Here is a 15,534-nt window from a genome sequence, read left to right on the forward strand (position 1 = left end):
AAAACAAAGTCCATAATCTTGCAAGAATAAAATTAATGAAGCAAAACATTGGTTGTGGCGAATTTTCCCAATTTCCAAATTTAGAACACACAAAATTTCAGGAGGAGGACATTTTCATTTATGTGCATTTGAATTCCCTATATTCTGATTTTAAAATTAGATTTGAGGATATTCTGAATATGGTAATACCTCAGTGGATTATCGATCCATATGTTGATATTATAGAAGAGGATGATGTAGCATTGCAAGAAGAACTTCTAGGAATAAGTACTAATGAAGAACTGAAACTGGCTTCCAAAAGATATACCTGATACGTATCCCATATTATGGAATATCATCAGAAAGTTTCTAATTGCTTTTTCATCTTCCTATCTTGTAAAAAGAGGGTTCAGCACTGTTACCAATCTTCTAATAAATACAAGAAACACACTGGACATCACTAACAGAGGAGATTGAAGATTAAGCCTAACGAAATGGAAGCCCAACATTGATATGTTAGTATCAAAGCATCAGGCCCATCCTTCCCACTGATGTGCTTTGTACTCTTCTTTTTTTGCTTCATACTTTCATGTAAAACTTATTAAATTTTATTTTGCTTCGTTTTAATTTGTATATATACCAATTAACATGTATGTGCTTCATGATAATTTGTTTTACTTTTATTCACATAAATACAGTTTAAAAACAGTTTTAAAAAAATTGAGTTGTTACATTTACAAAATTAAAATAATAGTTAAGCAGGGGGTCTACCGAGAACCGGAAAACATGTTAGGGGGTCTACGAGACAAAAAAGTTTGGGAACCACTGATTTAAAACAATTAAATCTAAATCTAGATCTATGTCTGGCCTCTATTTATTGTAATTTAGATTGTTGTCAAGTGTATAGCCTAATGAGGATGTGTGAAAACAGCGCGGTATAAAAGTTGTTGTTTTTTAAACTTACAATTGAAACGAAGTTCGTATTGTTTGTAAAATGTTTTACATGTTTCGGATGTTCCTTCAGAGTTGACGACGGAGGATGGGAGCGGGCAGGGTTTGAACCCTCGACCGTCGATAAATCCGAACGACAGTCCAGCGCGCAAACCGCACGATCAGGCAGCCATTAAAATTCTTTTTAAAAACAACATTTGAATCAGTATTCTATTCCATGACAAGATAAAATCATCAATGAGGAAGTTTAGCTAAGAGCAGAGTTCCAGGACATCCTAATTGTCTGCAGGCACGACATGGCCTAAATTGTGCCGATGTGCCTCAAATCAAAAATCAAATCAAATCATCCTAATTGTTATCATAAGTCTTAAATATATGATGATGATAGATTGAATGCGTCAAAGATGGTTTGGACATGTGAACCAGATGCTGTAGAGACGACTCCTACTTGACATACCGGAAGGAGATCTCAAAGAGAACATTAGAGATGCTGGGCGCCCTTTAGAGAAAAAGGCTCAGGATAGTTCCACTTCAGTAAGTCCTGTATTGCAGAAGGGGACCAAACCATGAACAAGAAAGGTCTGAACATGTTTCAGTGTCTGGTGCTTTTAAATTTATACATTGCGACTATGCATTTAACCTCTCTTGCCACTGGATCTGATTGCCTCTCCAGACACAAATATATGTTTGTAGAAGCAATATGAATACTTTAATTAATTTCAGACCAAAAGTAGCTGTTGCAATTCGGACACTATGCAGACGATAATTAAATGGGATTTTACGATAATGTTACGACAGATGAAAATATAGAATAATGGCTTTTCCTTAAATAATATTTTCAACCGCATTTCTTGTTGGCTAACATACAATTTCAATAACTCCAGCAAATAAGACCAAGGTTAAGAACTCAGACCATAGTTAATTGAAAACCTTTTTTTAAACAAATAAGCCCATAGACCTATTACATTACAAATATATGCTTCATTATTAGCCAACAATTCAATAGCATGCAGGTATCACATTTCCACCTATTAATCTATATTATAAACAAAAGCTCGTAAAAAAACAACTAAAAAAAAACAACCCAATATGTATTTGCCAATAGCACAACAAAGTTGGGATCGCATGACCAATAACATGCAATCTGATCAATGGGTAAGAAGTTACAAAATAAGGCGAGCAAATTAGCACCTTGTGCTGGGCAATCAGTACAACGGACTTTCTCAAACGACCACCTGTTGATTCACTTAAGTGTATAAAAGCCGATGAAGTCGGGGGAAGATATTCACTTCACGTCTGAAGATCCTCTAGTCATTTTCTAAAGTAGACACGTTTAAGGTAAGAAGAAAGATTTTGTAATCCTGTTTACTTTACATAGTTCTTTACATAAAACACTTTATTAATGTACATAGTTCTTTACAATATGCAATGTTTACTATTCACATTTCTTTACTGGACATTTTGTTTTTCTTTACAATTAACATTCATGAATATTTTGATATCTACAATTTTGTTTAGACTTTATAAAATGTATTATTACAGATGAGGATCGGCTCTCTTCTAATGGTTTTGACTCTGGGCACATGTCTGAGTGCCGAGTCCTCACCTACCACCGGTCATGAAAGTGAAAGCCTGGGTAGCAACAGTCGTGACAAGAGACTTCTCTTCAGTGGTAGTGTTAATTTGGGAGGTAGTTTGTTGGGAGGCCTATTAGATGAAAAAGGACTTTTGGATCAATTATTAAGAGACACAGGGTTAAAAACCATTGTATCCGGCGTCCTCAACGTCAACGGAACATTAGCACAATTATTAGGAGGCCCTGATGGCTTAATTGGCTATATTGTAAAAATAGTTAACGATATTTTTAAAACTCTAGATCAAACAAGTCAAAAGTCCATTGTGTCTGGTCTGGCGAGAAGTCCTATGCTGCGGAATATTCTCAGCCATGTTACTAGCCCTAACGGTCTTCTGGCATCTGTTGGTGACGTACTAAATGTTGTTTCTTGTGTGCTCAAACGTCTGCACCTTGACCTTGGCCCTGTGCTCGACCTTCTCAAAGCAGTCACTCATCTAGAACAAATCTCAGTACTAAAGTTGGGCTGCAACTCTACAGCGGGTGCTGATCTTATCGGCGGATTGCTGGGGGCCAAGGGAGGTCTTACGAGTCTTCTGGACAATCTAGTGTGCACGGTTGGTGATGTTGTCAATGGTGTTTTTACCTCTCTTCAACTCCAGGTAGCCAAGGGTCTGTTATTAAGCTTACCAGGTTTTGAATGTAGCAATGGCACTATTTTGAATGGAACAACATCTCTTTTAGGACTCACTTCCCTTGTTGATAGCGTGTTTGGCGGTCTGCTTTCAAATAAACAAATGGTCTCCCTTGTAACCAATATTCTTAAAAACCCAAGTTTCTTGTCCGGTGTTTTGAGTGGAGATGTTAATTTTCTTAAAAATATATTACAAGCAGTTGTTTGTCTTCTGAATAAGCTTGGTTTTGGCGATATCCTTAAGCTTGTTTCAAACACGCTTACCCCTAAACAGTTGCTCAATCTGGACCTGATTTGTGTAAATTCTTCAAATGATCTTCTTAGTACTATTTTGGGCGACAAGAATCTGTTGAATAATATTCCACTGTTAACGGAAATCGCATGTTTAGTAAATAAAGGTATACCAGTAAAAGACATTTTGAGCCTTACAGGCCCAACAAATCTTCTTACTTTCACGGAGGGAGCATGTGAAGCAGGTTTACTAACAAATCTTCTGTCAAACGTCAGTGCATTTGTTATCCCCTTGATCCAAGAATTACAAAAGATAAACATAACTCTCGACCAGCTAAACTTGGAAAAGGTTATTGTTCTAGTCAATGCGCTCGGTCTCTTCGGTGGTGATTTTGTCACTTTCGTTGCTGAGTTAACCTGCTTTGTTAAGAAACTTGGATTATCCCTTGTGACTGACATAATTAGACTAATTGGAATAGAGAAAATGTTGCAATTTAGCACTTATGTCTGCAAAAACGGGCAGCCTCTATTTGATGAGTTCGATGCTCCAACTCAGGCTAAGTTTGTCACGGCAATGGGCATCTTTAATGTAAGTGACCTGACAGATATTTATAACGCTCTAAAGTGTTTGGCGGAGAAATTGAGCTGGTCGACGGTGCTAGACTTTGCCATTGCGGTTAGAAGTCTTGATCCTTTAAGATGCGAACAAGTTACTGTTGGCTCACTTGTAGGACTTATTGCTGGGCTTGTCGATAATCTTGGTGTCGACGTTGTCAATTACTTATTAGCTCAGATCAATCCTCTGGTTTTGTTGGACCTTGCAAAAATTTTCTATATCAACGGGAGCTTTAATACCACCCTCTTCGAAAAGGTAAATTGCATGTTGGCCATCATTATCATTAAGTTAAATGCTGGCGAATTAATCACATCACAGGCAGATATCGAAGTGCTCTCCAGCATGCTCTGTCCTAACGGTACTGCCATCAATTTCCCAGAAAATCTGCAACAGTACCTTGATGTATTACGCCTCTGTCATAATGGATTGACTGCAGAATGTCAAAGGTAAGGGTTTTAATATAATTTATTACAATTCCTCTGATCAGCTTGCAAATTCTTCGTCAGCAAAATATGAAACCTGGGCACGAATCTCGAAAACGGCTCTAATGATTTTCCTAGAAATTTGACATTTTATGCATATGTTTGGGAAACAAATAACTAGCTAATTGGCTGCACACACTGGCGGATCCAGAACTTTCGAGTGGGGAGGGGCGATTTTTTTCCAAACCCTAACCCTAACGCCCAGTAAACCCTAACCCTATGCATAAACGTGCGTACAGCACACACACACATGTATATTTCATATATATATATATATATATATATATATATATATATATATATATATATATATATGAGAATAAAAAAAAGCAGCATTTCTCAACCTTCGGCAAAAAACAAAACAACTGGTGCAGCGCTATAAGGTTTCCTAGTGGTTCGCCCCGACGCCAAAATCGTTTTCTTGCATTCTTCAATGCAGAAACGCATTCTCCTGACATCTACAGCTCATTATTCATCAGTGGGGTTCCGACGCCAAAAAAGATTTCTTGCATTCTTCACAAAAGAAACGCATTCTCCTTACCAAAGGCTCATTAATCATACTGTTAAAAAGGACTTTTCGAATAATGTTGTACTTGAAAAGTATTCTAATATGAATTTATAGGATCTTAATACATTGCAAATAAAACCGATTTTTTCCATGAAAAGATAAGATAACCCACATATTTAGATTTTGGCTTTGAAGATCGTTGCGAAAAAATAATTATTCGATAAATAATATTCAATAAAATGTAAGTATAAATTGTGAGTTATAGCCCAAAATTATTTAACTAGCAAAATATCAGATTGAGTAAAGGTTGGGAAAAGGGACTATGAAATCATTATTTGGGTTTAGAACTCATCTCAATCGTGACTCTTATACTGAAAAATTTCGTTTGAATTCTAACTTTCTTAAAATAATTATTATAAATTAATGTGAAATTACATAAACTCTGTCTGGAAATGGGAGGGGCGGTAGAGTTAAAACGATTAATCCTCGCTCCTTTAATAATTTCTGCTAAAGATTGCATTTGGCATTAAAGAATAGGGGTGGGGCGACTCAACTAATTTTGTTCACAAACTATGATTCTCCATAAAAATAGGACCGCCCCCCCCACTTAGAGGGCTAGAGTGGGGAGGGCAGTACATGCAATCGCCCTCCCCCCAACCCCACCGAATCGGCCAAGATACCAGAAGGGGATTGACATAATATAAAATTTATATATTAATTGAATACATTTTGTTCACAAACTATGATTTCTCCATAAAAGTAGGACCGCCCCCCCCCCACTCAAAGGGTTTAGGTGGGAAAGGCAGTAGAGGTATTCGTCCCCCACCCCCCCCCCAATCGGCAAACAGGGAACGTCATAGTATAAAGATAGGTTAAAATATCAATAACAAGTTTTAATCGTATAGATATTTAATTGATTCTGTTAGCAAGCTGTGAATTCTAGAAATAAATTGGACCGCCCCCCACTCGAAAGTGTATGGGGGGGGGGCGGGATTGATACCATCGCCCCCTTAAAACCCCACCAAATCGGCCAACATACTAGAGGGGGGGGGGCGAAATAACCTAAAAATAGGTTGAAATATAAATAATTAGTATATATTATTAACATAAGTAATAAATTCGTATACAAATTGTGTAAATTCTATACTAAAATTCGTCCGCCCCCCCCTAGGGGGGGGGGTCGGCCGAGTGGGGGGGGGGCGATCGCCCCTACCGCCCCCCCCCCTGGATCCGCCAGTGGCTGCACAGGGAAAACTCTGGTTATGGCCGTTACAAAGTTTCAAATTATAATCTTCGTAAAATCAAATTTGGTATGGAGGTCTAGACAATCTGTATCTTGAACACACGTGTCAGCGGGTATTCCCGCATGTATTCATTAAAGAGTTTAAAGAGTTAAATAAATAAATACATATTTCTAGGTCAGGATCTATATAATTTTCTTAGAGTTTTATATACTTTGAGAAGATTTATTAATACATGCGCTAAAAAAGTTTTTTTTAGGGGGGGGGGGGAATAGGGAGGGTTAAAAAAAGTTACATTTGTAAAAAGCTACCATTCATCAGTTACCGGTATTAAGAACAAAGTAATCGCTCTTATAAATATGATGAGCTTCATAGGAGGAGTTGCCTTAAAAAATCGTTTATGTTACTTGTTTCTACCATAGTTTGCCGTGTACAATGTTCAAAGCAGGAGGTGCCCTTTTTAAAAAAAGACGCTCTATGGCTGAATTAGGCCTTTATTTCAAATCTGTATTAATAATTTTATTTTTTTAGTATTTCCTCTTCTCCCTAACGAGCAATGAACTGAAAGAAAATGTTGAACGGAATTATAATTTCGAATTTTTGTTGGTGTTGGATAGTTGTGCTTAGCAGTGGCATCACTAGGGTAAGTATCACATGGTGCGGAAAGCTCAGGGTGTCACCCACCCTCCTTCCGAAACAAAATTCCTGTATTTTGCAGACGATATATATGACTCGGAAATACATTCAAATGTATACAAGAGATAACGGAGAGTTTCAATAGAAAAGCTATGCGTATTGGCTGCTATGAGTAGCATTGTTCATAAAGATCTTGAACAAATAAAAAAAAAAAAGGTTCCACTATTTAGGCAGCGTTATCACAGGGGATGAAGATGCATATTACGATGGAAAGCAGGAGCTGTCTTTCAAAAAGTACGGCCTATCCGAACAAACAAATCCATTAGCCTGGAGATTAAAATCCAACTCCTCAATACACTCATTGTCCCAACGGCCACCTACGCTTCGAGACTTCGTGGTAGATTGAAAAGAGGCTAAACGTGGCTCAGCTGTGATGGCTGTGAAGGATTCTGGGACAAACATACCGAGAATGTTACCAATAGAGAAGTTCTTACCCACATGAGCATTCGCCCCATTAAAGGAAGTGGTGACCAAACGTCGTATGACATTCATGGGACATATCATGAGACAAAACGAGACACTTGTACTAAAGTCAGCCACAACATGAAAGCCGAAAAGAGGGAAGCAAAAACAGGGCCGTGCACCTCGAACGTGGCGTGTCACTGTTTTAGAAGACCTAAAATCCGTGGAGAGAGCTAGAGTCCTATGCGCCATACGACACATTAGGGACTAATTAGGGTTTCTAAAACAACCAAGAATGTTACGTTTCCCACCCAGTTGGTTAGATAAGAGATCTGGTGGAGCGCCACAAGTTCTTATAGAGTTGTCTATTGAGGCAGCTCTGAGCATAAGCATGAAAGTGGCGCTATATAAAAGCCATAATTTATTTATTATTTAATTTGAAAGTTGCCAGCGAAAGTGCATTAAAAAATAAAGCTTTTCCTCGTGGGTGTTATCCCCTGGTGGGTGTCACCCGGTGCGGCCCGCACCCCCTTAGTGACGCCACTGGTGCTTAGCATATGTCTCAGTAATCCTAACTTAACTTAATGCTATCTAACCTACAGTTAGAATTATGTCATAGATTTTGTTCAAGTTGTTGCAGTTTCACTCGCCAGTTCTTTGATATGCTTTGTTCAAGTCTATTCATTTCTCTTCTGTGTATTAGCATAATGACCGCAACTATAAACAAGGACTCCTGTAAAGCTTGTATGACTAACGATTTCTGTAATGGTGTAAACACTTATGCACCTAAAGAGGCAGCCACTGAATGCTATGCCGAATGTGTTGCTTGCACGCAGGGTAAGTCGACACCTTACATGATTTATTAATGATAATAACAATATCTTTATTATTTACACTGAGGACATTTTCCTTACAATGTGTGCATAATAAATAACAAAACATTATAACGATACCAGTTTCACTCAAACATGGGAAATTTACATGAAAAAGGTTAGATTAGATTTAATAATAAGAAGTCAATCATGTTTATTTTATTTTTTCAGCTACTGGTTAAAGATTCTGACCGATGGAAAAGAAGAAACGAGAATCGTTTATAGGATCAACATTTTAATTATTTGAAATGTAATATATAAAGATGAACATTTAATTAGATTAAACTTTCAATTAGAAAAGGAAATAAAAATAAAACACAAGAGCATAATAAAAACTCATTTTTTTTTAAAATTATATTTACCATTGTATTTCTTTGTGTACTTATATATATATATATACATATATATATATATACGGTTGGGGTTCAAATCCCCCCCTCCCCCAACAGGGGGGATGTTAGAGGAGTTTAGTGACTGATTTTTTTGCTTGATTTTGTTTATTTTAGGTAATACTAAACCATCACTTGTCCCAACACAATCAAGGGGGGTTTTGATTTTAAAACCCCCTACCAGGGGTTTTGCAGTTAAATCCCCCTGTTCTTTAAAGCAATACAAAAAAAAAACAACGAAAACGACAATCCCCAGATTCCAAGAACACAGCTAAGGAAGATTTTGATATTAAAACCCCCTCCAAAATTTACGATAAACCCCCTCTTCAAAATCAAAAAAGCAAATTACGCACTCAAAATTCTATGAGCGTAGCCAAATGGATTTTGAGCTTAAACCTCCCTTCAGCGGGGTTTGAAGCTAAAAAATATCTCTTCAATATAAAAAAAAGCAATTTACGCACTCAAAATAAATGCAATGAGCGCTTAAACCCATCTTCAGAGGGGGTTGATGCTAAAAAAAAAACCTCTTCAAAATAAACAAATTCTTTGAGCGTAGGGAGGGGGAGAAAACAATCCCCCCAACACCCCCCCCCCAAAAAAAAAAAAAACAACCTGGCTACGCCCATGATATATATATATATATTATATTATATTATTATATATATATATATATATATATATATATATATATATCAAAAAGACCAACCGCTTTTACTTTCCCACAACTAAAGTCAGGTACCCATTCGACTTGGGTTGACTCAGGGACGCCCTTAAAAAATCCTGAAATTCAAAATCCCAGTCTTTCACCTAGATTCGAACCCAGGACCCCAGGTTCAGAAGCCAAGCCCTTAACCGCGCCCCGTGTGCTACAGAAAACTGTTTTGTTTTTTGTTCTTCTAATCTTCTAAGATTATGCAACTCGTGATGACTGAGTGGTCGGGCAATGGACACTAATAAGCTAACGCATTAAAAACAAGATTACAAACAAACTCAGAGGCGGCCCCCGTCGAAGTCGGATCCCTGTCGGATCTGCATATTCGCAAATAATATTCAAGAGGTAATTTAATTTTGATGGTCAAAAGTAATAATGTTTCAAAGATTCATTAGCCGTAAATTTAAATTTAAATTAAATAAAAAAAAGTAGATTAGTTTTAGTATATTAAAACATTGCAATATTGATCAAAAAGTTTGGAAATGAAAATCTACACTTTTTTTTACACTTTAAGTTTAGAAATTGAAATTCTACATCTTAATCTAGTCTATTTTAGTCTTAACTAGATCTAGAAATTGTAGATCAAGACTCTAAAATAATTTTAATTAGAATATAAATCCAGATCTAGATATACTGTAATAAAAATCTAGATCTAGTTTAAGAAATCTAGATTAGATCTAAATCAAGATATCATTCCTTTTTTTAAACGCTAGTCACATAACGATACTTAATAAACATTACTATACTGAGTTCTTTTTTCATTTCATTTAAAGAATTCATTCCATATGACGTCAAAGGAAAAAAAAAACACTACGTCACACGGCCTAGCTAGACTAAAAATCGTCTTCATCATTAAGATCCATTTATCGAGTGTTCATAGACATTGGTGCCCCAAGTGCGTTCTTTTAGCATTTCTTTTAAAGAATTCATTCCATATGACGTCAAAGGAAAAAAAAACACTACGTCACACGGCCTAGCTAGACTAAAAATCACCTTCATCAATAAGAGCCATTTATCGAGTGTTCATAGAATTTGGTGCACCGAGTGCGTTCTTTTAGCATTTCATTTAAAGAATTCATTCCATATGACGTCAAAGAAAAAAAACACACTCCGTCACACGGCTTAGTTAGACTAAAATATGTTTTCATCAATACGAGCAATTTTCGAGGGTTAATAGACATTGGTGCACCGAGTGCGTTCTTTTAGCGTTACATTTAAAGAGTCATTCATATGACGTCAAAGAAAAAAAATTCCATTACCTCACAATAGGCTAGTACCGGTACCATAAAAAAATGTCTTTATTTACACGAGATATTTAACGAGGGTTCATAGACATTGGTGCACTGAGTTCTAATAGAATTTATTTAAAGAGGATCAAAGCCGCATTGTTTTTGCGTTTTGTCTGTCAGTCGGTCTGTTCGTCATCTTGATATAAAAAAACAACAACTAAAAGTTATTAAAAATTGATTAACCTTTATTTTACGTTTCAAAACATCGCAATAATTTTTAGGTATGAACACAATTGAAAAGTTTATATAATAGATTGTTCCGGATGTTTTTATAAATAGTAAAAGAAAAAGAGAATTTCAGATAAATGTAATACCGTTAATTAAATTTTTTGGATGGTCTCGTATAAAAATTAGATGTACTACAGCCATGTGGAGAGATTTTCATACCTTACTTTGGTGTTTGGATTCTGTTTTCCTTAAAAATCGGAACATAATATTAACGATAATTAGATTTTTTAATGTTTTAGGTAGAAAGTTAAATGTACTGTAAGAGAGTAGTGAGTTAAAATATTTTTTTTATAAAAATCCGTAAAAACATTATTTCGTAAATGAGAAGATTATTTGTTTATTAATTAGAAGAGGGAGTTCAAACAATTATTTGGCGTTAGTAGATTTTTTAAAAAATTCGGAACTTTCTGGCGACGATTTGTAAGAAACAAAATCCGGAACATTCATTATCGATTACAAAACTTCTATGTTATGTTTCAGCAAGAAAATTAAATGTCTAAAAAGTAATGTTCAGTAATCAATTCTAGTAAATTACTTTTTTTTTAAAGCCCTGAACAACCTATTGTCGATATTTTTAAAATTTGTTTAAAGATGAAAATACGGAACAATTTGATATTGATAACCAAATTATAGTGACGCATTGTCAAATAATATAAGTGTAATATTAGTAAATTATGCGATTTCAAACAATCATTAGGCATAATTCATGTTTTATAAAACAATATCCGGAACATTTTTACACTTAATGAAATATAAGTCAGTATAGAGATTTTGATTTAGCATTAATATGCTATTTACATAAAAAACGGAACAATATATTATTGATAATGTGTTTTTGCAACGTTTAAGCATGGAAATTGAATGTAATATAAATTAGAAGAGCAAACAAACATTTGTTGGGGTTAATTAGTTTTGCACACAAAAATCCGGAACAATCAATTTTTAGATAATTAAAACTATTGAGATGTTACGGGAGGAAAATTAAAGGGTAAATCAGATTTTCAATTGCTTTTAGAGTTCTAGTTTTTTTAATCTAATCGTGACGGACAGACCGACCAACAGACAAAACGCACAAAAATAATCTTCTTTTATTATTATAAAATCTGATTTTTTTAAAAAGTTTAGGGAATTGGTTTAGCACCTGATCATGTTGCGACGTTACGCTACTGCACGAAAATCGCTGCATAAAAAGTCCATTAAAAAAAATGTGCGTGATATTTACATACAAAGTAATAATTTTAGCAGCTAGTTGACCAGAAAAAACATCTTTAACCATTATTTATATTTGTTGTAAACATTTCCTGTACATTTTAAAAATATATTTGACTTAGTGATACTGAAAATACACATAAATTGTCCATCTTTGTTAGCATATTGTAACATTGCCTCCCTTACATTTACGTAATTGTTTTAGAATTGGTGTATTTTTATGAAAAAATCGCTTGCATAATTAATTTTATAAATTAAACGGTTTGCTTTTAGAAAACCAAAAGTAGCCGTTGCACCTAAACTTTTCACGCCGCATTTAATGATGAAATAATATTTTTCATATCTCTTTAGTTTTCGAGATCTGAGTGTGACAGACGGACAGACGGACATTTTGCACAAACCTAATAGCGGCTTTTTCCCTTTACGGGGGCCGCTAAAAATGAGTGATGACATATTATTTCAGAAGAGAAAACAAGACTAACAAGCAATAGAAAAAAAGAATACTTTTAAAAACTAAAGCTTATCTAAGGGGAAATAACCGCTAATTACTGCCATTTTCTGAAAATTACAGGGTTTAGCTTCCTTTCTGTTATAATAAAGCAACATTAATTAATTAGCACTAAATGATTAACTAACTGGTTAATTTTTGGATTGATTATCGAACGTGAATAATTATGCAAAATTTCAACTTGTGTCAAAACGTAATAAGAGGGCTAAATTCATATATATATATATATAATATATATATATATATATATATATATATATATATATATATATACATATATATATATATATATATATATATATATATATATATATCCACAACTCTAATTAAGTAACATTTATTCACCTTATTGCGAAATCAAACAAAATAATTAATCACCAACAAATAATTGACTGGTTGTTAAATTGTTTTGATTGATTCATGTCTTGTCAGGTTCAATGAATAATTGTGCAAAGTTTTAACTTGATCTGACAATGGAAAATGGGAGAAAAAAACATGCTCAAACTTGTTACCATACCGGCAGACAGAGTGAGTTGATAGAAGCTTAGTAAAAATTGTCCATTTCTGTCTTTGTGTTGAGGAGCAAGACGAAACCTCAAATCCCAACCAAACGGGTGTAAAAACATGACATTCACTTATGCATTTCTCCCTTTGCAACCCTCATCTATCCCTTAGTCTGATGGACCGTTGGGGCACCACACATGATCTGTTGGCTGTTGTATGCCCATCTAATTTAGCCAAAAAATGTCTGATATTACATAAGTTAGTAAAGTATAGGCCTACATTGCCCATATCTATCTATCTATATGTGCGTCTTCTGTTTGGGAACACCTCAACTCAAAACGTACGAAGGAATACCTATTATATCATTATCATATTACGGTAAGCAATTTGTGGGCTTTGTGTATAGTATGGTAATGTTAGGGCCGATTTTGATACCCAAGAGTAACCCTAATCCATGTAATGTTTATTTTTTAGATTTATTTCTAAACTCTCTATTTAAATATAGATAAACAAAATTACTATCCATATATGAATTCTAATGCTTAAATTTCTGGTATTCGACAATCAAAAATAATAACTTTCTTTTAAAAGATAAAAAATTAGTGAGCACCTACCTTCTTTTTTTTTTTCAATGCCTTGTAGATGAATATGAAATAGTGGCTTACCTTACCTACTTCTAACCCAGATAATAGTGTCTCACACAGGTGATGGGTCATTAAAAATAGCTGAAGCAATGACCTATAGGCGTCTCCTGTTATATGAATAATTATGGACGATTGCGTTAGCATAGAGGAAAGTAGCTGGAAGTAGATGACCCCTGAAAGAGGACTGGTGGGGAGCTCTCACAAAAGCCTAGGGACCCACATTTGAGATCCAAAGAAAAACCCAAAACTTGAAGACAGGCGCAAAAGACAGCACGAGGTGCGGGAAAATATGCAGGATGCAAATGACGTAGTCATGTGAAATACTACAGTGACAGCACTCATCTTTAATCTTCGGAATCGAAGACATTGCCATTAAATCTAAAATAAAGCCATTTTTTACTATGATCTTCGCCTTCACAAATCCCTTGGTCTATTAGACCGATGGGGCACCACACAGAAAGAGATCTAGTTCCTATTTACCGTTATTCGTTAAAAAAAAATATATAAAAAATCTATAAATAATTATATATATTATACCTATTATTCCAATCAGATGATTAATTTTAGTAGTAGGCCTACGGTGTAGCGGATTTACACAGTATGAGTTAACCATATAGCCATGATATAGGCCTATCTACGGATCGATTTGTAGACCTATGAAGTTTCAGTGTTGTTTAATTTTGATTCTGATATTGTGTTCACTTTCATAAAAAATAAACACATTAAATAAATAATTTACATAGTGTTAACAAATATTCTGAGCTTCAGAAATTCTTTCTCCTGGTGTCTGCAATGTCATTTTCTCAGAATAATAAATGTAAAAAAAAAAAGCGGTGGGGCGGGTCGACATTGAAGTGCTTTCTTGAAATCAGAGCGCACTATTCCTCTTGGTAAAAAAATAGTCTAGTAAGGTCTAATGAAGTCTATTGAAGTAAGGAGACAGCACTGGCCAATTTATTATGCGAGGAGCATGCGCTGAACAGTTTCCACTAAGAGGAGAAGGGGCGAAGGCAAGTAACTGTCGCCTAAACCAGTAAGCTTCGAGCAGCCTTGGCTTGCTACCCACCTAGCAGAAGGAAAACTTAATTAAACTCTCTGCTGCCTTGCAACTATACCCAAACATGAGAAAGGTATTGTGGGTCAAACTTGAGGAAAAATATGGATCCGACGACCCTTATGCAGTTTGCAGCTCACAGCACTATACCCTGTCAGAACCAGATCCCAAACTGTATAAGAATTACATAAGAAACTTTAATTTTATAACTCATGCAACCGATGTGCCCTTGAATTGTTGAGTTGCTAAAAGAAATTCTTTTATTAATCTCAGACGTAGGTTTGTGTAAAAGAGTGTTTAAAACTACAACGGCTGGTAAAATCAATGTTTTATCTCTAGTGTTTTCCTATGAGTAAAGAGATGATGATGAAAGAGATACTGTTAGGCGCTCACACACCATCAACTTCTCTATAGGATGTGGAAGATAGATTTTGTGGGTCTATTCTAAACTTTATCTTTTAGTGTTCGAAAGTTTTCAAATCTTTATCTATTTTGTCAGTGTGGCATTGTCTCAGATGATCCTCCAGTGTAATTGGTTTCATATTTCATATCATCTTAAAAAGGCACTTAGGCAACCGCTTGTTTGACAAGGAAGGAATGAATCCCAATTTTAAATAATCAACACTGTACAGTCTAAATTCTTTTTGTTAAATATAGTTACATGTAGACAAAATGAAGCTTTTTAAATAAGCATTGGCATTTAATATAACAATTTTTTATTTGAATAGCAGGATACATATTTAAAAGATTAA

At 35.1% G+C, this 15,534-nt stretch overlaps 2 protein-coding genes across 6 annotated transcripts in view; one reads left to right on the forward strand and one right to left on the reverse strand.

Annotated features, from left to right (window-relative positions):
• The window catches only part of LOC106076218 (leucine-rich repeat-containing protein 74B-like), a 75,820-nt gene that overhangs the window by 34,811 nt on the left and 25,475 nt on the right, over positions 1 to 15,534 (reverse strand). For 2 of the 5 annotated variants that reach the window (XM_056023761.1, XM_056023760.1), the window contains exon 1: positions 1,388 to 1,521. The exons of the other annotated variants lie outside the window; for them this stretch is intronic. The gene's annotated coding sequence lies outside the window, so the exon portion shown is untranslated. Of the gene's footprint in view, positions 1 to 1,387; positions 1,522 to 15,534 lie in introns of those variants that run through there. 5 annotated transcript variants of the gene reach the window in all.
• Positions 2,114 to 8,590, forward strand: LOC106056935 (uncharacterized). The gene is made up of 4 exons (XM_013213874.2): positions 2,114 to 2,268; positions 2,473 to 4,490; positions 8,077 to 8,210; positions 8,417 to 8,590. The coding sequence occupies exons 2-4, from the start codon at positions 2,473 to 2,475 to the stop codon at positions 8,425 to 8,427; spliced, it is 2,163 nt and encodes a 720-aa protein (XP_013069328.2). The 5' UTR covers positions 2,114 to 2,268; the 3' UTR covers positions 8,428 to 8,590.

The sequence above is a fragment of the Biomphalaria glabrata genome, chromosome 3 (assembly GCF_947242115.1).
Source record: "Biomphalaria glabrata chromosome 3, xgBioGlab47.1, whole genome shotgun sequence".
Classification (NCBI taxonomy): domain Eukaryota; kingdom Metazoa; phylum Mollusca; class Gastropoda; family Planorbidae; genus Biomphalaria; species Biomphalaria glabrata.